General features: G+C 40.4%; 3 protein-coding genes and 1 pseudogene across 3 annotated transcripts; 1 reads left to right on the top strand and 3 right to left on the bottom strand.

The window, feature by feature from the left end:
• Positions 1-123: 123 nt before the first annotated feature.
• Positions 124-4,716, bottom strand: LOC127807945 (E3 ubiquitin-protein ligase CSU1-like; annotated as a pseudogene).
• A 1,563-nt stretch (positions 4,717-6,279) lies between these two features.
• Positions 6,280-9,799, top strand: LOC127808902 (universal stress protein PHOS34-like). Its single transcript, XM_052347610.1, has 2 exons — positions 6,280-7,196; positions 9,423-9,799. The coding sequence occupies exons 1-2, from the start codon at positions 6,521-6,523 to the stop codon at positions 9,440-9,442; spliced, it is 696 nt and encodes a 231-aa protein (XP_052203570.1). The 5' UTR covers positions 6,280-6,520; the 3' UTR covers positions 9,443-9,799.
• Positions 9,800-12,303: 2,504 nt separating this feature from the next.
• Positions 12,304-13,443, bottom strand: LOC127808174 (B-box zinc finger protein 32-like). Its single transcript, XM_052346583.1, has 2 exons — positions 12,737-13,443; positions 12,304-12,514 (listed from the first exon to the last, which is right to left on the bottom strand). The coding sequence occupies exons 1-2, from the start codon at positions 13,227-13,229 to the stop codon at positions 12,507-12,509; spliced, it is 501 nt and encodes a 166-aa protein (XP_052202543.1). The 5' UTR covers positions 13,230-13,443; the 3' UTR covers positions 12,304-12,506.
• A 6,331-nt stretch (positions 13,444-19,774) lies between these two features.
• Positions 19,775-20,408, bottom strand: LOC127808225 (calcium-binding protein PBP1-like). The gene has a single exon (XM_052346663.1). The coding sequence runs from the start codon at positions 20,291-20,293 to the stop codon at positions 19,934-19,936; it is 360 nt and encodes a 119-aa protein (XP_052202623.1). The 5' UTR covers positions 20,294-20,408; the 3' UTR covers positions 19,775-19,933.
• Between the last annotated feature and the right edge of the window lie 1,070 nt (positions 20,409-21,478).

Below are 21,478 nucleotides of genomic sequence, written 5' to 3' on the forward strand. Positions count from 1 at the left end.
TATTAACACATTTATTTATAAATTTATAAATATATTATCTAAGATAAAATTATCATTAATTGATTATCATATTGATATTATATTTGTTGATTATCAAATTTGATTTAAATTTATATTAGTTGATTATTTATCGATCAAATTATTAAATTTTTAAAAATAATTCTGACAAATTTGAGTTCAAACCTAGGTTAGGGCTCACCAAAAGCTTGTTGAGCTCAAGCCCAAGCTCGAGCTCGATCTAAGCTTTAAAGCTCAAACCAAGTCCGAGCTCGAGGTTAGAAAATGACTTACTGAATTAAGCCTGAGCTCAACTAAACTTGGCTCGATTGTAACCTTGGGTGTCTTCTGTTATGTTTCATAGCAAGTCAGACCAGCCCCGACTCAATCCTGAACTCTGTTGCTACCAGATGATCGCCATGGCCAGTAAAGCCTATCCCTCCTTTCTCCAGGGGGACTAAACAGCCCTTATCAACAGACATGAACTTATCTGCACACTTCTTGCAGAAGACGTGCCCACAAGGGCTTAGAGCCACAAGTGACAATGTGTTGGTAAAATTGACCTTGCAGTTGGGCAAGAGGTAGGACTTTCAAAAGATTTCCATTGCTTATCGTCCTAATTGTGTTTTCATCTTAAGAGTTTTTCCTTGCCTTCCGGGCAGAGTGTGCTGGAGGACGGGGCCTCTACCTTTACAGGAGCTTCTGGGGTGGCAGAGGGCAGCCAAAATGCTTTCATGGTTCGGAGTGCTTCCTCCTCATAAGGGGTAGCCTTTTACACTCTGTTTGCACCACGAAAACCATGCTTGTCCTTGTTATAGTTCTTATATCACTGTATTGGGGCACTGCACCATGATTTTGCTGATCAAATGCATCAAGTTCGCCAGTTTTCCACATAATTAACTTCTTCTTCTTCCACTTCTTTTTCTTGTTTCTGCTTAGCAGCATCTTTTGCACCTACTTTCCTGCCAGGCAAAATAAATACTGGTAGCGAGAACCATTATTGCTAGGGAAAAAAACACTACATGGAGAACCATTATCAACGGATGATGAACAGGTAAACAGGAACTCTCTCCAACATAAGCTACCAGCTGTGTTTTTCATGGAAATTATTCTAGCCATATATGCTCCAACAACCTTTCGAATACCAGTAGCTAGAGTGCAGCAAATATAATGCCAAGAGATTTGCGCAAAATCAATAGCCATCCAAACTTACAGTGTGTCATGTACCGTGAGGATAAAGGATAGTATTGCAATTAAATGTAATAGAGGGACTGAATAAGAAAGGAATATAGGTGGAGTTAGTTAGCTGCAATAAGAGATAGTACAGAATTTGTTGCTGCTATGACAACTTGTACATTCCTCATAGCTATAATCGGGGTTATAACAAGTGAGGAGAGAATCCCAGTTATATATGGATACTCTCTCTCCCTCTTGGATTATTGAGAAATATTATTACTCATTCTATTGAATTCTCCCTCATTTCTCTCTCTTTGTCTCTGATTTCCCTCTCCCCATTCTCCAAATCCTAAGTCAGATCCAGAAACCAGAAACCAGTATTTTATTCTATGATGTTGTTAGGGTTTGCAGCAATACTTTGGACAAGTCAGATTGCAGACTGGAGGAACGTTCCATGTTTGTGGCAAATGTGCCCCCAAAATTTTACACGCCCCTTTTGGCAGCTATAACTCTCCAAGTAGGTTCTATTAACTTATATTCTTGATTGTAGGAAAGGCAATGGATTTCTTTTGATCTTGGGAATGCACAGTAAATCTTAATAATAATTCACATGGAAAAAGCCATCTGACAATTTAATTTGCCTCAAGGCTGGCAAATATTATTTCTAGATACAATATGACAGCCAAGAAGTATCACTACCAATGATAGGCCTGAGCCAAGTCTTAAAAGTAAAACCAAGACCACCATTGAATACGTGTGCAAATAACTCTTCAGATTATTATGGAGTATTCTAAAACGTGCTAGGCACTAGTCGAGCACCAAACTAGGGCCTAGTGCCTAGGGTGCCTAGGTGGAACCTAAGAAAATTGTTATTTTCAGCACATAAACTTACATTATTTTGTAATATTTGTTGCTTTCATGCATTATTTTATGCTTTCATTTAATAGTAAGTCACGGATAAATTAAATTATTGTATTAACAATAATTTGGCCCATGATGTTATACTTTTCTTGACTTTTTCCCTATAAATTTCTCCAAAGTTTCCTAGTAGTTGCCTATTCAATATGTGCTTTTTGACCAATCTTTGCTTTTGCTTTGGTTTCTCCCCCCCTCCTAAATTTCTCTCGTCTTCTAGATGAGTTCCATTTTTCCATCTATTTGAGAAATTTCTCTCTCCTAAATTTCTCCAATAGATCTATTCTTTTCTACTCCTTTTGTTCAATGACTACTACTACATGCAAAGAGCCCGCCTCCTCCTATTTCGCTTCTCGGAGCAATGACAACTATGATGTGTTCTTGAGCTTTAGAGGCGAGGACACTCGCTAAACCTTCGTCGACCATTTCTACACGACTCTTATGAATGTCGAATTTGGCACATTTAGGGACGATGATGAAATCTAAATAGAAGAAAGTTGAGCTACGGAGAGCTTGATGCCTAGGATGCCGATTGGCATGAAATCTCAACAGCCAGGCCGCGTGCGACCCAAGCGGGTAAGAGGGCCTAGGCCTGCAGCTAACCCAGACAGCTAGGCATCACTTGGGCTGCCTAGGCACCGATCGAGCCCATTAATAGGGCCCAACGCCTAGGGGTGTCGACTAGGGCTTAATCACGACAGCCAAGGGTTGCCTAGGTGCTAAGTGGCCGTCTTGGTCGCGTTTTAGAACATAATTATGGCTGAAGAAGCAATACAATAATATCATGGAGTGTCATCTAAAATTGCTCGTTAAAGACTTAAAATTGGATTGAACTCTTAAAACTAATATAGAAGGAACTGTTAGCCTGGTTCATCAAACCCCAGCAGAATCAAGCCTCATCCAAACATAAATTTGTTTAATCTGAATGGCCTATCAAAAAGCCAAAATTGTAAACCCCACCACATCAGGAGGGCAATATTTTACTTCCACCTTTTCTGCAAAGATTGGAGGCACAAGATAAGCATCTCGCTCCATGCTTTTTTGTTCTTTACTCCAAAGATATTGACCATAATTCCTCTAGCAAACGAGAACGAGGAATAAGACATTAAAGCCAATATTAATAGCAGGTCCTTTCAGTACTTCCTTCCTTGCTGGTGAATGATCCTTCAGCCACAAAACCTGCAGGATTCACCTGTCCCGCGTCACATTTCCCTTATGATTCCCTAAGCAGATTGTTCCTGGTTCCATAACGTCCCGGGAAACCCATTCAATCATTAGCACTTAAAGCATTTCCACTATTTTAGCAAGAGCCACTTTTCCAATCACTGACTGTAAAGACAAAAAGTTAGAGCATGCTTCTTAACAATCATCTACATCCTACAGAGACACAGCAATATATAAGAACGCCCTTTATAGCTTTATTCAAGACCCTGGAACCGAGCTTCCCTCAACACGAATCATGACATCTAGATGAATTCCAGGAAGAGCAATTTTTACTTCACAAACTGACATCTCATGCTAATCAAATGACATACCAAAATCCAATAGAACCATGACCCCAAAGTTCACAGAGATAAATTAGCTCATTGCAAATTAAATACCACCGATTGACCTTTGAACATCTTTTTTTCTGAGCAAGCAAGCCCTCGAGAATGCATTCTTTGCAGACGACGCGGCCTTTCTGGTGACACAAGGGGTCGTTGAAAGGCTTCAGGCTGAGGCAACAAGCGTCAAACGACTTGATCGAATCTTTGCATAGCCTTTCCTTCTAAGTGTCGTACCTGATGCAGTTGAAGCACCAAATGGTGTCGTGTGTCTTAGCAGATTGGAAGGCCGGGTGTGGCAACCGTAGGTTGCCATGTGGCACCTGTTGGATGGTAACACGCGGCAACCATCTGCTTGTCCTTGGCGGCACCTGATTGTTTCTTGCCCGATTGCCTTTCTATTGAAATAATCAATCGTGTTGCACGATTTGATCTCAGTTGCTCATCCAAGCTTTATAAGGTGTAATCCCAGCCATCCAAAGACACTATTAATCTCTCTCCTCAGGATATGAACAGTCAGATGAAAAGAAAGAAAGAAAAGGGGGGAAGAAGGATCGAGAGGTTGGGTTTCGTCTTGTCTTCGGGCTAGGGTTTCTGGTGGGTTCTCTTTCTTATTTTCTGTAAATACTCTGTATAGTTTTATTGTGTTCTCTGGTTCTATAGGATCCACCTCTAATCTGTATTTGTGACTATTGGGGCATTTTTGTAGTGAACCATTGTTGTACAGAGAGTATTTGTGAGTGATTTGAGAGTGTAATCTCAGTTCTTCATTTTAGTGCAATGAACTCTTTTCATTAGAGCTCAACATAGACGTAATCTCATTTTTTGGGGGTGAATCATGGTAAAAATCTTTGCCTCTTTTTGTTTTCGTTTCTGGTTTTGTTTTTTCTGTTTTTTGTTTTTTTTTTTTTATGTATGTATGTTTATGCATGCTTCCAGTCCTTACAATCTTTAGTCTGTAATTGATCGTATTTAGTTTACCCTAAGGTTTTTGTTATCTATTCGCAACAATACTTGAGCTTAGCTTCTTATCATACGTGAAGAAAGCAAGCTCCTTCTTGTTCTTTCAATGTCTTTGAGGCATTCTCTCGGGTCAAATGCTTCAAAACCCTAATCCAATAGATTGAATTGAGACCAAGCAAGTGATTGAGCGACTACAAAGAGGTTCAAGATGAAGGGGGACTAATTCTCCAACCCTAGAAATCAACAATTTCGATCGCCAAATTACGACTGCATACGTAGCCAGATGCATCGCAGTGCGATTTTGTTCACCCCATTTAACGGGGGTTAAAATAACCCCCGTGAAAAGTTAATGGCCTCTCATCTCTCCTTCCTTCTTCTTCTCCAAGTCTCCCTATCTCCTTCCCTCTTCTTCTCCAAGTCTCCATTTCTCCCCCCTTTCATTTTCTTCTCCAACCAACCTTGTATTGTCACCGCCGTCTCCTTTCGCTCATCAACCACCAAGGTTTCCTCGTCCGTTGACCACCTCGTCGACCGCAAGGCGAGGAGGTGGTGGTGAGGCGGCAATCTAGCAATGAGGCGGTGGTGCAATGGTGAGGCGAGGTTGCGATGCAACGGTGAGGCGGTGACGAGGCGACTAGGCGGCGCCGCAACAGCAAAGGGAGGTGAGGCGGGGGTACAACGGCAAGGAAAGGCAAGGCGACGATGATGAGAGGAAGATGGCGAGAGGAAGGGAATGAGAGAGAGAGGAAAGAGAGAAACAAAGTGGGCAAAGACCTCCAAAATAACCTTTTTACCTCCCCAAACTAACGGGGGATAACTCCCCCGTTAAAAGGGTGTGAACAAAATCACACTCGATGCATTTTCATCTCGTAATCCTAGCTTGGGGAAACGAGTAAGGAATTATTTGGCATTTGTCATTTGTTAACTTGGCTGGTAACGTTTTCAATTTTCATTTTCTTAAATTTCTACAACTAAAATATGTCAAGATTTAATTTTAATAGAATGTGAGTTCCACGTCATACTAAACATATATAATTCTTTTATTCTATTATATTTTGGACTAAAATATATAATTTTTTATATTTTAAAAATTAACAAATAATTTTAAATATAAAAATATTATTTAAACATTCCAATTTGATACTTTAAATATCAATACGAGCATTCCTCAAAAAATTTAAATAGAGTTTTTATATAATATTTTTGTTACAAATATAAAACATGTAAGATATTTAAAAAAATTACATTAGTATATAAGATATCGGGCATATAAAGAACTACCTTGATGACCTTTTTTTTTTAATTTTTTACTAAAAAAGTTCAAAATAAAAATTATTTTGCTTTATTTAGATATAATTAAAATATACACAATTATCTAATTCAAATATGTAATGACAAAATGGTACTAAATTAAAAAATATATATTTATCTAGTGAAAAAATAGCCTAAATAATAAATTATTATGCAAAAATTTAGATAAGTCCCATTTAAGTTACGAGGCAATACAACACACTCTTGTGTTGGCTTTATGAGCCCTGCTCTTGCCTCTGTGCCTCCTTTCTTAGTTGCATGTAACTCAACCATCATAACACGACTTCAAATGTTGCTATTAACAACCTCCATGCCATTATAATTTAAATTTAAATCTAATATGAGCGGAGAAGAAGTTTGTTTTAGAAAAGCATATCACCAATTAGTAGAGGAAACACAACAATGCCTTGTGTAGCTGGACTCGGCGCCACCGCCCGCCGCGCCACCTAATCTACCCACCACCGCATGTTATTGTTAGAAAACCCTCTCAAAGCCCCAAATTTTCAACTCTCTTTCTGGCTGCGTTGGAGACGACCAAAGACCCAATTTTTAGTTGTATTTATCCATATCTATTTAGTTGTCTAGAAGACTAGAAGTGAGTATAATATTCAAGCATGGCATCGCCGAAGAAACCGTCGCCGGCGATAATGGTCCAGCCGGCGTCCCCTAGGTTCCAGTCGGCGGGGGCCAAACGGAGGGTAGCGATAGCGGTGGATCTGAGCGACGATAGTGCCAACGCCGTGAAATGGGCCATCCAGAATTACCTCCGTCCGGGCGACGCCGTGATCCTCCTCCACGTCCGCCCGACTTCCGTCCTGTACGGCGCCGACTGGGGCGCGATCGACATGGCGGTGGCTGACGAAAACAGTACCGACGAGGAGTCCCAGAGGAAGCTGGAGGAAGATTTCGACGCCTTTACGGCTTCGAAGGCCAACGATCTGGCTCAGCCGCTAGTCGAGGCTCAGATCCCCTTCAAGATCCACATAGTAAAGGACCACGATATGAAGGAGAGGCTGTGCCTCGAGGTCGAGAGGTTAGGGCTGAGTGCGGTGATTATGGGAAGCCGAGGATTTGGGGCTTCGCGACGCAGCACCAAGCGGCGACTTGGGAGTGTGAGTGATTACTGTGTGCATCACTGTGTTTGTCCAGTTGTTGTTGTCAGGTGTCCCGATGGTAATGACGGCGGTGCTTCCGGCGATATTTCCGGCCGTGTTGGGAAGGGAGGTGAGGGTTTACACCCGGTGCCGGAGGAGGAGGGTGAATATCATGATGCTTCTGATCGGCAAACAGGTTAGAGTTCTTCTATGGGACTCTGTTGAGTGACTGATGATTGACCATAATTAGCTTAAATTTGAATTGCTTTTTTGGGTGGTTGCTTTAGTGATGGTTGATGATTGGTATAGAGTATGTAATTGCAGTGCTGATCAGAAGTAATACTGTACTTTGTTGGTCTCTTTTAGTCTACAGAGCTTAACTGGTTCCTGTCGTTTCACTGGTTGCTTAAACTTCGACTGGCCGAAAGGATTTTCTTTTTCCTTTTCTTTTCCAGTGGTTGAATTCAGGAGCTGGATTCTCTTCTTTTGATCTTTTAAAGCCCTTGATCCTACTCTTATAACCATTTCAACCTTGCACTTCAATTTGATAGTCCCATTGATTTAGGCTCTATGTATAGGTTATGATTTAAAGACCATATTTTTTACAATCCCTAAATTTGTTTTTTCATTGATAACTTGGAATTGTTTAGAGAGGCGCAGATTGAAGAAGTTCTGGTCCATGTGACAGACTCATCCGGTGCTTGTTAGTTGGCTTGGTAGTTTTGACTAGCATTTTTTTATTCCGGCTAACAGCTTCAGAAAAGGCTGGTCCTTGTCACCGGATTGTGGGATTGCATGGTGGAGGTTCCAACTGAATTATCTGTTTCTGTGGTATGAACGAGGTAGTTAAACAGGGTATGACATCCTAGGATGGGGGAGATTCAATAAGTTGATGATGTTTGTGATTCCTCTTCTTGTGTGGCTTCACATGGAATGTAAATTAAGACAACTGGATGCCTTCTTTGTGCCGCATGTTCCTAGTTATGCAAATAACAGAATTATCTATTTGCCCAATCTACAGTCTCAACTCATACTCTCTTGTTAACCAACACAAGATTCTCTAACTAGTGTGACAGTTAGGTACGCATTGGGTTGCTAAGCATCCCTGATTTGGCTCCATCTCTGAGATTGCCAACACCATGCTCTTGGTTAAATGTATGTAAGCTTGTCAATGGTCTGAATTTGGACCAGATTCACTCCAGGTCTGTTAGATCTAGATCCAATAAAGAATGGTCCAGTTCAGATCCATTTGTATTTAGACCAGATCCCACGGATCCGGACTAGATCCATAACAAAACCCTTTTCGGCATAGTGAGCCGGTAGAGGGAGCAAAGGCACATATGATGGACAAAAAAGTCATTTGTCTCTAGAAACCACTAGAAAAATTGGAAATCAAGTTTTCCTCCAACCCAACACTTGAAATTACTTTCCCATTTACCCGTGCACAACTACACTTTGTCTTCTCCATTGCATCTTTTTTTCAGCAACAGGAAAGCAAAGGTATAATGCAAGCTTTTGTCTGTCATTGAAGCTGTCTTTGCTGTCAGTTTCATACTGTGATAGAGAGAGCAGATTTGAAGCAAGCCTTTGTCTGCCATCTAAGCTATTGTGCATTGAAGGCTAGGTAGGAAGAGTGAAAATCGAGGAGTGTCTGGCTGAGATAGAGGAGCCGATGGGCCACTCCAGACTGAAACTGCTTTCAAAGTGGATCAAGCGGGTTTTGGACCATATTAATCTAGTCCAGATCAACTTTCAAAATGAAATGGGCCTAATAGGTCTAGGCTGAATCAAATATGGACTAGACCCGCTTAATTAAGAATGTCTTTAGGCTTGTCTGGATCATTGACAAGCCTACTGATATGTGAACCGTGCGGTGAAATATTTATTGGTGCCTTTTGATGTGGTCTTTGAACGAAACCTATGCTTGTAGTTATTCTCTTTATGATTTAACAATAGAAGAAAATTATTATGGTTGTATCTTTTCATTGTTTACAGTGTGATTGTACACCTTCCCTTGTTCTGCTCTCCCGGCATTTGCATAATAAAATATAAAATCAAGAAGAAGAAAAAGGAATAAATGCCTCTATGATATGGTCTCCTGCAATTTTTTCCCCATAGTTTACGATGGTTGACCTACCTTGACTCTTCCCCGACCCTTGCAAGTGGAGAGTGTTGTGCACTCAGAACACCCTTTATAATTTACCATGTGGTTCCACACACTTCCGACCATATTTCACTGACCCTGATTAAGAATAAGTAATTAGAAAATATAAAATAAAAAAATAATACAGTATAAAAGTAACTAGAAAATACAGAGAAAGGAAATAAATGGCTCAGTGGTCTGTTTTCCATCCTGTATATCATGTTTTACTGGTTTAGAAATTAGATGGAAACTAATCGAGTCTAAACTTTTGTGTTGCAGATGCGGATAAAGCTTCTTGAGCAAATAAAGGATATGGGGAAATCAAAACCCATGGAAGATGGAAGCTGAGATGGCTGGAGTTGATGAAACTATCTTCGGAGGAATGGATTTTGGCTGTGTGAAAAAATGCAGTGTGGTAGTTAGGTCCTTCTTCGAGTCCTTTTTCTGTGCACATACAACATTAGTGGTGTTTCAAAACCATGAAGTTCGGAATGGATCTTATTGTTGATCGATTTCCTTTCGTAGATTTTGGGTTTTAAATGGGTTTGGTTTCTTTCCCTGTGGCTGCAGTCCCTGTCCGGGTACTGCTTTGCAGCAGCTTCTTGTGTTAAATTTAACCAGAAGATGGTAAAGCTGATGATGCTTGTTTTTGTGAATAGCGAAACCAGTGTTTCTTGCAATTGTTGGGTCTGTACCAGTGCTACTACTTCTATCATGGACTTTGAGCGAAAAGGAAGGAAAGTTCATAATTGAATATGATTAAACTCGGGAAAATATTCAATATAACTGCAATATCGTGTCATTATGCAGACATGGCATCACAGCCCAACGAAGATGCATTGACAAGAACTGCCCAAAAAACTGGTGAAGAGGATTAGTGGGTTTGAGAAAGTGGTCCAACTGAAAACCAAGTTGATCCTTTCTTGCCAGGTGAGTAGTAAGAACCTTTGATATCGACAACTTTCAAGCTGCCTGCCCATTCGCTATTTTAAAACAAGCCGGGTTCTGATTCTTGAAAACCACCTCAATACAACACACGTGTCGGATAATGAAGGAGAGTCGAAGCCAGCCGGTTTGGCCATTTGTGTGGCTTTATTTCGTGAGCGGAACGGACGACCGTTCCCAGAGCGAGAGTGAAAATGTGGAAATCTTTTGCTGGCATTTTGTCAAACAGATCATGGTCATAAAGTTAGGCTAGCCGTTGAATCGTTAAATCGCAGGAAGATACAACTAAAGTTAATGTGAATACTGCTATCGGAGCCAAGAAAGTCAAAGAGATGAAATCATAACCCAAAACAGCGATTAAAGCATAAGTCAACAATCGAAACAGCTTCAAATGGGAATGAAGCCACACAACTCTCCCCCATCACATTTGGAAACTGAAGTCTGGCTCTGGCTGCCACACTTCTCTTGATTCCCTCCCCAACTCATCACTTTTAAATTCAGCTTCCAACTATTAGTGATTTTAAAATCAAGTTGGCATTTGGATTTGCTAAACTTTAGCAACAAATTAAACTATGATCAAGTTGCCATTACTAATGCCAGATTTACGATAGGCACGTGGACATGTCGGCGACCTCACCGCCCCCCTCATTCTCCTAGGATTTTGTTAATCCAAGTTCATAACCATACTTAATTACTTCGAAAGCACGTGCCTTGTGGTCGGTTCTTGGATTTAATTGCCTGGTTAATGAGTTAACATTAACAGGCTATTGCCAAGATTACAATCCCAAGATATTTGATTTGGGTTCATGTTTGAAAGGAAGCTTGAGACTAAACCAGCTCTCAAACTATGCAAGCATGATAATGCAACTTGGCAGCTAAATTAACATAAAGAAATCATACGAAGATGTCAATGTTTGTTGGCAACCACACACACACACATATATATATATAAATAAAATCTTTACCCAGAAAGATATAACATCAAATAGCTTTTTGCGATCAAGACATGGTTAGATCAAGTATGAGATGTCATCCACTTTCATTTAAACGCATCATTTCTATCATCTTAAAAATAACTCTCTTCATAATTTCTTATAACATCATTTTGAAGATAATTTTTGTTCAATAAAATATCACCCTCCACGTTAATTGTTTTTCCTACTTGTACGCATGTCAAAACTCTTTGATGTATGACAAGCATGTATTAGTTAAATGGGGGCCAAATATCAAAGTGTTGGGTCTAAGCATCCACTTCATTCAACCACCAAAACAACTCACAAAATTCAAAGAGAATCAGAGTGGTTTCTGAGTTATGGTCACTTGGTCAAGGTTGATGTACGTCTTTGACAAGAACTAGTGACCACAAAAGGAAGGGAAAGAGGGCGAAATCAATATTGTCCACATTCCCTTCAAGTAGGGTCACTTGCGTATTATGGTGAAAGGAGATTCTAGGAACCTTTGATATCTCTGAGCAACCATTTATTGCAATGAAAATTTGGTACACAGCTCAGGTGGTAGACTTCATAGCCTATTAGGGCATCAATGCCATCATCATTTGTAAGAAGGTTTGTTGGGTTAGTAGGGAGGCATTTATTGTTCATCACATAAAAAGAAAAAAGGAAAAAAAGAAAAAATAAAAAACCCACAAAATGGTAACCATAAACTATACAAAGATTCTATTTGAAATTTGTGTGGTGCTTGTGGGCAATAAGTGATCTTATTTATTATTATTTAGAATACTTATAATGTCATGATAAATTTTTAATTAAAATTATATCGCTTAAAATATAATATTCTTTTCAACGTTACTTTAAAAAAATCAAGTCATATTAAACATTATAAGATTAAGCATAAATCTTAATAAATTTAAAAATAGTTACCTCGATATAGTCCGAACATGCAGTACAAAGGATTATATCCATACGAATATCTAATCTGAATCATAGAAAAACATAATCTGTTTTAACCATGGATTTTGACAAATTTAAATTAAAATATGATTAATTCACTGTCACCATTGAAGTACTAAATTATTGTGAAGATTAAGACAGACTTTACAACTCAATCCAACATTGTTCTATAGTCCCAAAAAGGAAAAAGCAAACAAGAGGAAAAGAGAGCCTCAATTTCTCGTCCATCCTCATCCCTATGTTAGTCACTCTCATTCAAACCAACCACACAAAAGTGAAACAATATATAATAAGGCCCGTAACAATGAGAAAGTTGGATACTTTCCTCTTATTTCAGATGGTGATTTCATCTTGAGCATGCCATAACATAAAAGCAACATAAGACAAGATCATAAAGATGGGCCAAATGATACATTCATGTTTAGAAGTTGTCCATTGGTTAGATCCTTGAAAGATTAGGATCAACAACATAACATTGGATCATTTCAATCCATTCTCTTGCTGCACTTCAATCCCCTGCATTAGTGAAAAAGAATTGATTAAAGTAAAATACAGATCGAAGCTTAAGAACCTATGCATATGATTGAATCATAAACAAAACTAAAAAAAGACAAAAAAAACTTCTTGTTTTCTCATTCTACACAAGTGATCTCAACCGAAAAAGGAGGAAGCTAAAACAGAGAAGAGAAGAGTTCGAGAGAAAACAGAGGAAGTGAAAGCAGAGATCAGTAAGTTCACATGGCGGCGGTTTGGACAAAAACCCAATTGTTGATTTGGATTTATCTTCTTGGTCACTGTGTAATCTGCCGGAAGATTCTTCACTGCTTGAAGAACTCGAAAACCCAGGTGGAGGCAGAGGCGTGAAAGTCATAGGAACAACTTGATTGTCGCCATCATCATCTTCATCATCATAGCTTGTATCATCATCACTACCAGATTCATTTTCATCATCATCATTATTGTCATCACTCTCGTCGTCATCGTCGTCGTTGCTTGTAGCGTTAGTGCTTCGGACGCAGGCCTGGCAGACGGAAACAGTAGGTGCGAGCTTCGGACCCGAGCCGGTCCACGGCGTCGGAGACTGGCAGGCGTGGCAGAGGAGAGTTCGGGAGTGTTTGGCGACAAGGAAATTGGCGGCGTGGACTTTGGAGTCGCAGTCCCAGCAGAGGATGGCCTGATCTGCGTCGCAGTGCATTCTTGCAACAGAGTTGCAGAGCTCACATTTCTTCATTTTCTGATGCTTTCCCTCTCTTTTTCTCCCCTTCCAAACAAGGTCTCTCTTCGCTATATGATCCCCTCCATACTTGATCTGCTTTCTTCTGTTGTCGTCTCTTCCGATTCAGGGCAAATAGAGAGAGACAGAAATATGCAGATACGTAGGGGAGGGAAGGGGGAAATATGAGGCGCTCTCTCTCTCTCTCTCTGCTCCATACTTGAAAATTATATGTGAGGGTCAGTAGTTATAAAAAATAAATAAAATAATAACAATAAAATAAATACTGGGTTGCTGATTATAGGGGTAATTTAGTAATTTGACAGCGATAAAAACTTTGAGCGTGCTTAAGTTGGACAAGATGGGGGGTGATAGGCAAAAGGGTGATGTGGTTGTCGCCTGTCTTCCCCCTTGGGGAGTTTGATCTATTAATGGAACCACCCCCAAGTGTTGCATTATCAGGCTGGACCCTTGGTTTGAATGCTCTATGTGCAGACAAAACAAGGTTTTGTTATCTTTCATCTCTGCATAAAGCAACCTATTCTCTTTAGCTATGTACCAGATGAAGATATTAAGTTCACGAATAAGACTTCAAATCACTTAAAGATGTGGATTGGTGTGACATCTCCGGCAAGCTCATTGAAAGTTGCTCGGCTTCAGTGAAGTATCGTGGCATAAAGATGGTGTGTCATGGCGGGTTATGGGCGGATCACAAGCTCAAGTGTTGGATGGTACAAGGCTATTGTGCTAAGGGGACAACAAGCATGCGAGAGAATGTAGCAATGTGCGAAAGAATGGACCTCGATGGCTAAGGCGCTCACACACGGGGTGACGGTTAGCATGGATGGCGCGCATGATTGCGATTGGACCTGATAGAGTGAGGCAGATACCACGGGGCAACCACGTAGGCCGTGCTTGCGCGGTGCTGTAACCATTCCCAGTGAGCCCCCCTCCAAGTACTAGTTGAACAATCCAAGCCTCAACCCCAGTTGGTGGCTTAATCCCGGTACATGTGGTAATGAATGGAGAAAATTGTTGTGTGCTGGTAGATAGTGGGGCCTCGCATAACTTCGTTGTTGGTAGGATGGTGATGTCATTCGGGATACAGGTGGAGCCATGCCAAAACTGCATCAAGGCTATTAACTCTGCAGCCCAATTTGTGCTGGGCTTAGCCTCAGAAGTGCCTATCTTGGTTGGTCCATGGAGGGGGACATTGCCCTTTATGGTGGTGCAACTAGATGACTTCGACATCATCCTTGGAGTGGACTTTCTGATGCGAGCCAAGGTAGTGCCCATGATACATCTTGGAGGGATAATCATTTATGATGAGTTGCAGCCATGCTTTGTACAACAGACAGTATTTAGCAGGTTGCAAGACAAGGGTAAGAGCAATATGCTCTCTGCCATTCAAGTGGAGCAAAGCCTCAAGAGTGGGAGGGAAATGACATATTTGGTAGCACTAATAGAGATAAAGCCGGATCAGTGGGTGAAAGTCTCAGATGTGGTGGCAGACGTATTGACTGCGTATACGGATGTCATACCACCCGAGCTGCCAAAGGCCTTGCCACCTAGGAAGCCTACTAATCATCACATTGACCTACTGCTTGGTACATGACCTCTAGCTAAAGCTTCCTATAGGATGGCACCACTGGAACTGGCTAAGTTGAGGAAGCAATTGACGGATTTGCTAAATACAGGCCGGATCTAGCCATCTAAGGTGCCCTATGGAACCTCTATGCTCTTTCAAAAGAAGCATGACGGGTTCTTTCGAATGTGTATAGATTACATGGCCCTCAATAAGGTGACCATCAAGAATAAATATCTGATTCAGCTGATAGTAGACCTGTTTGATAGGCTGGTGAATGCCACTTTCTTCACCAAGCTAGATCTACGTTTAGAATGCTGACATGTGCGAATAGCTGAGGAGGATGAGGGAAAGACTACTTGTGTAACCAGGTATGAGGTTTATGAGTTTCTGGTGATGCTCTTTGACTTAACCAATGCCCTAGCTACTTTTTGTAACTTGATGAACGATGTTCTTAATTAATATATAGATCAGTTTGTTATCGTGTATCTTGATGATATTGTGATCTATAGTGAGACCTTAGAGGATCATTTGTTGCACTTGAGGAAGGTGTTCTCTTAGCTTAAGGAACACCAGTTCTTTGTAAAGAAGGAAAAATGCGAGTTTGCCCGAAAGAAGATCATGTTCTTGGGGCATTGTGTGAGCAAAGGGCGAGTTTAGATGGATGAAAAGAAAGTTCAAGCTATCGTCAATTGATTTGCTCCTACGAAGGTGTCCGAGCTTAGATCTTTCCTTAAATTGACGAACTATTACCTGAAGTTTATCCAAGGCTACTCAAAGAAAGCTGCATCCTTGACCGATCTGCTAAAGAATGACAAAGCATGGTAGTGGACTGTCAAGTGTCAAGAGGAATTTGACGAGTTGAAGGCAACTATGGCTTCCGAACCAGTGTTGAAGTTACCTGACTTCGAGCAACCATTTGAGGTACACACTGATGCTTTTGACAAGGACATTGGTGGGGTCTTGATGCAAGGTGGGCATCATGTGGCATTTGAGAGTTTGAAGGTAAATGAAGTTAAGCAGCGATACTCAGCACATGAAAAAGAGATATTAGTGATGGTGCATTGTCTGCAGTTATGGTAGGTATACTTACTGGGGACAACATTTGTGGTGTGCATCGAAAACGTGGCCAACACTTACTTTTCAACACAAAAGAAGTTGATAGCCAAGCAGGCATGTTGGCAGCAACTTTTGTTCGAATATGACTTTGGTGTGGCAGCATAAGGTAGGGGCCAACAATAGGGTAGCTGATGCTTTGAGTAGGAAGCATATGCAAGCGGTTGTGGCAGTCATTAGCAACTTTAATACTTTGTTCTTGGACCGAGTTCGAGAGCAATCCAAGGCTAACAGTCAGTATCTGAAGTTAGTGTAGTAGGTAACTGAAGGCGTGGTGCGACGCTATTAGTTTAGTGACGGCTTATTGTGCACTAAGGGAGACTGACTGTATATGCCTTATGGTGTAGGCTTGCGGCAACTGCTGATGCGAGAGACTCATGACACGGCATGGGATGACCACCCAGGAACTGTAAGGATGAAAGCCTTGTTTGCACACAGCTACTATTAGCCCAAGATGGATGACGACATAGAAGCCTATGTCAAAACTTGCATGGTGTGCCAGTAGGACAAAGTCGAGAAAAGAAGGGAAGCAGGTTTGTTGTAGCCTCTTCCAATCCCTGAATGACCGTGGGTGTTGGTTTCGATGGACTTCATAATAGGTTTTCCTAGGGTTGATGGGAAATACATGATCATGGTGATGGTAGATCGGTTCTCAAAGCATGCAGTGTTTGTGGCTACACAGAAAGCATGCAAGACCGAGACCATTGCTGAGCTAATTTTCAAGCATATGGTCAAGTATTTTGGGATGCCTAAAGATGTGGTCAGTGATCGAGATGCAAGATTTACAAGTCGATTTTGGACTTCCTTGTTCAACATGATAGGTTCTGAGTTAAAGTTTTCAACAACAAACCATTCTCAGACTAATAGTCAGACAGAGATGGTGAATGCTTTGTTAGAAGAATACCTTAGGCATTATGTGACAATAAGCCAGAGGAATTGGGTAAATCCCTTCGACACTGCTCAGTTTTGCTATAATTTGCATAAGTCTTTAGCTCTTCAGCAATGGGTAGGAGTCCGTTTGACTTAGCCATGGGCCAACAGCCTTTGACGCCTCATGAAGTGGCTAGGACATATGCAATGAGTCAATGCCCTACTGCATACCGATGGGCCAAAGAGAAGCAAGACATGCTTGAGGAAGTGCAAGACAGATTAGACAAAGCTACTCACTGTATGAAGAAGTATGCGGATCAAGGGAGAGGACTCTTGGAATTTGCTATAGGGGATAAGGTATAGGTGAACCTTATTCCTCAAATTTGGAAGCAAATCACCAATAAGAAGGTGCATCATGGGTTGATTCTGAGATTTGATGAATCCTTCGAGGTAGTGCAACAAGTTGGTGTTGTGACATATAAATTACTATTACCCGAGAGGCTAAAAATACATCCAACTTTCCATGTGAGTTTCTTGAAGCCTTACTATAAAGACAACACACCTGATCGAGTACAGACTAAAAGGGTCCTTCTAATTATTCGGGTGCAGCATGATCGTGAGATTGAGGCAATCTTAGACCATCGCACGTTGGGGGCAAGCAAGAAGAACAGACGTGAACAATACTTAGTAAGATGGAAGGGAGCTCTAGAGGGGGAGGAAAGTTGGGAAAATGATACAACTCTATGGCAGTTTGAAGACATCATACAGTAGTACTTGTCTTCACTTCCAATGAGGTCGTCGAAACCTTCTAGTGGGGATTGTCTGTAACGTCTCCAGCAAGCTCATCGAAAGTTGCTCGGCTCCGGTAAAGCACCGTGGCACGAAGGTGGCGTGTTATGATGGGTTATGGGCTGATGGCAAGCTCAAGTGTATTAGATGGCACAGGGTTGTTGTGCCAAGGTGGCAGCAAGCATGCAAGGGAATGAAGTAGTAAATGTGCAAGAGAATAGGCCTTAATGGCTGAGGCGCTCGTATATGGGGTGATGGTTGCCATGGCTGGCCGGCATGGATGCGACTAGACCTAACAGAGTGGGGTAGATGCCACAGGGCAACCATGTAGGCCGAGAAATGCGAGCATGTTAGTGGGTTGAGCTAACCGAGATGTGTGGGACACGGGAGCAATTCGTGTAGCCTTGGGGAAGGCAAGACCAACATGCTGGAACAGTTATAGCACTGCGTGGGCATGGCTTGCGCACTCTCGCAATATACGAGGCACAACACAATGCGCGCATATGAGGGCTATGACGGGCTCGCAACCGAGACAGTTGTGACAGGTGTCAGCTAGGCAAGCCATGCGACCTAGCAGATGATTTTCTCACGTGGTGCATACAACCCTTGTGGGTCTAAGAGGACAATTATGGGGCATAACTGTTTGTAATTGTGTACTTTATATATATGTGGTTAGATGGACGATTTTGGTAGCTTTTAAAGAGTAAAGCATGGACTATTCTTTGTATTTTTGAATTTGAATATAAAGTTGAGAATTTTCCCATATTCTTTGTGTGTGTTTCCATTTATATTGTGCATAAATTTTGGAGGGCTGTTCGCTGATCTAAGTGGGCGAACTTAGAGTCATCACAAGGTTGCCGATCGGAATTCAAGACTAGTCTTATGACAATTGGTACCCAATAAATTAGCAAATTTAAAGGAGAAAATATACCATCATAGATAATATGAATTTTTGCAGTTTTGCCCTACAATAGTTAGTGAATTCCAGCACTATCCAATCCTCATGTCAACTCACACGAGATTAGGTACAAGAAAAAAGAACTCATGATAATGTTGATATCTCTATGAAAGATATGAGTGTTTTTCCCTTTACTAATCATGTAAAGGAGTTTTATTGGTTTGTTTCCAAACATCTTTTAGACAATGGGGTTGTCTAAATCTTAGTCAAACACGACTTTATTATTCGGGTTAGCTTAAATTAAAAGGAATTTTATTATTCGGGTTAACTTATAAACTAACAGAGATGTTATATAAGTTCTAATTAATCAAATGCACGACAGGAAATGTTTGTGCTGATGATAATAAAGTTAGCATCTTCTAATATGGGTTTTAATTATGATGAGATGGTGGCCAATATGGAGCAACAATGATGCAAATCTTCAAGCAGCTGATACCTAAATTATTGAACCTTGCTAGTCTAGAAATACCTCTTATCCTGATCCACCTTTGCTCAGAGGATAGAGTTGCATTTTCTTTTGCATTAACATAATTTTGCTTCCACGGGCAGAACAATTGGGCCATCTCCAAAGGAGGAAGAAGATAACATATAATTTGGTGTGGAATATATACGTGACAAAACATAAACCTTGCGGCTGGGGGAAGGCTGTGCCCATGCCTTTCTAGAATGACTTATTGGTGACTAAATAATGTATGTATATTATATATATATTGAAGTTAGGTATGGATATATCTGTCAGTTTTACATGAAGCACAGCCAAGGAAATGGCTGCTTAATTTACAGTACAGGACTTGTAACCTAACAGGTCAACACCCACTGCTCCACAGCTACCTTAATCAACTTTATATCTTGACGGTTGCACATCAACTTTATATCTTAATTGAGTATTTATGAAAAAAGAATAATATTAGAATGCTGTCATCAGAATAATATTACAGTCTTTACGTTAGTGATTTTGACTTTTGACATTATAAACTTACTGATATCATAGACATCCAGTGATTTTGAGCTCATAAATTGTCATCCAACACTAGAACCCGTATTTCTAGACATTGGTCAGAAGATATATACGATCATATTTAGATGAGCTGTCCTAATTATAAGATTAAAGTATGGGAAGATGGTGATGATAATGATAATATGGTAATTTTTTGTGAAAATGTAGGCTCAGACCCACGACTTAATAGAAAAGGAGAGAATTGATACTTAATAGTACCCTTGCAATTCAAAACTGGGACGGATTCATAAAGAAGGATCATCAAAATTTCATAGAACAGGTACTAGAATAAAGATTAGCCGAAACAATAAACAGCACAGCTGGGGCAATTAAGACAACTAATTAAATAAGAATTGGCAGATTAATGAAATTAAGGTGGAGGCGGCCTAATTAATTAAGCCTCTCTACTAGGCATTGAAGACAACTTCTTCCAGCCACATTTTGGAGCCGTTCATGAGATCAGGGCTGAGTCTGAACATGAGGACACAGAACTCCATCTGATTGAGGCAGCCGTCGCCGTCCAAGTCGCCTTCTCGGAGCATGCTCATGAGCTCCTCGTCGCTCATCTCCCGCAAGCCGAGCACGGCCGAGTTCTTCTTCAAGCTCTCGAACGTGATGACGCCCTTGTCCCCATCCATCAGCAGCCGGAACCCTTTGCACAGCTCGTCCATGAACCCCTCCGCCCCCAGCTTCTCCACCATGGAAGGGAAGAAATCCTCAAACACAACACCGTTAATGTTGCTCTTCGACGACGACTGCGACGCCATTAATATATATATGTGATGAAATGAAATGTGGGATATATATATATAGAGTAGAGCTTGCTTGCTTGCTAGCTAGCTAGCTACTAGCCAGAGTCTTGGATGGTGACTGAGAATTAAAATGGTAGTGGTGCGAAGGGGGATTAAATAGGAGGATTTGAAGAGAATATGAACAAAAGAGAATAGTTGGGGGAGGAAAGAGTTGAAGAAGGTGATGCCAAGGGAAGATAGTGACAAGGGGGCAAAAGGCGTTCTCTTGGCGATGGCCAGATTTCATGGCAACAGACTTCTCCTTCCTAGAAGTTGCATGGGAAGCTGCCATTTTCATCACTAGCTAGGTCCTCCCCAATTTTCCCATCATTTTGCTTTGCTACAGAACAAATTATATATATATATATATATTTATATTATGCTCAAATTGGGTTCCAATTTAATTACCCATGCATTTGAATCAGAGAAATATTAATTAAGAAAGAAAAGACAGTACGTGCAGAGTTCTATTTTATCAAACAACAAATTCTGTTTGCCAAACAGCCGAAGCCTATATCTAAGTCAGAGTACGTATTTTTTCTCTTTGAATAGTATATATGAAAGCATTAATTCCTTTCAATGGCCGATCATGCACGTGTTAATTAGACGCACGCACGTGTTAGTTGTCTAATTGTTTTGACTTTAAGCAGCTTGTTTATTACGCCCTCGTATATTATGTATCTCCATCCCCCGCTCTGTACCATCTCCATCCATCATCCTACATTAATATGATATCAAAGTAAAGCGCTTGTGTAGTTTACGGTTTTTCACAAAAAAAAAAAAAACAAAAACAAAAATACTAATTAAAAAGTGATTTATAAGTCTATAATAAATTAAAATAAACTATTTGAAATCTTCCTAATAAATTATACACAGTGGAATTGAGCGTGACGCTACACATAATCTTGATCCAACTTTATGTCAATATCCTATTATAATAAAATTAATTTTTTTAACTTGTATTTTAGGTGAAGATGGTAATTAATTAATAGGGTGACGGGGTGATTAAATCTCTTAAAAATTAAGATAACACGTGACGTAATCCTAAGATATTATATCTCTTTTATATTAGTGTATCATCTTTGTTTTTGGCTAATAAAGCATAGGTTTTTATAGTGATTTATTAAGAAATATGAATCAGATAATATTTAAAATCATACT

The sequence above is a fragment of the Diospyros lotus genome, chromosome 8 (genome assembly GCF_014633365.1).
Source record: "Diospyros lotus cultivar Yz01 chromosome 8, ASM1463336v1, whole genome shotgun sequence".
Classification (NCBI taxonomy): Eukaryota; Viridiplantae; Streptophyta; class Magnoliopsida; order Ericales; family Ebenaceae; genus Diospyros; species Diospyros lotus.

Excerpts from the sequence above, each read along its gene's own strand:
- LOC127808902 (XM_052347610.1), top strand. The coding sequence starts at position 6,521 with ATGGCATCGCCGAAGAAACCGTCGCCGGCGATAATGGTCCAGCCGGCG. Across the intron at positions 7,197-9,422 it reads TGCTTCTGATCGGCAAACAG|ATGCGGATAAAGCTTCTTGA; the intron begins GTTAGAGTTCTT and ends TTTGTGTTGCAG.
- LOC127808174 (XM_052346583.1), bottom strand. The coding sequence starts at position 13,229 with ATGAAGAAATGTGAGCTCTGCAACTCTGTTGCAAGAATGCACTGCGAC.
- LOC127808225 (XM_052346663.1), bottom strand. The coding sequence starts at position 20,293 with ATGGCGTCGCAGTCGTCGTCGAAGAGCAACATTAACGGTGTTGTGTTT.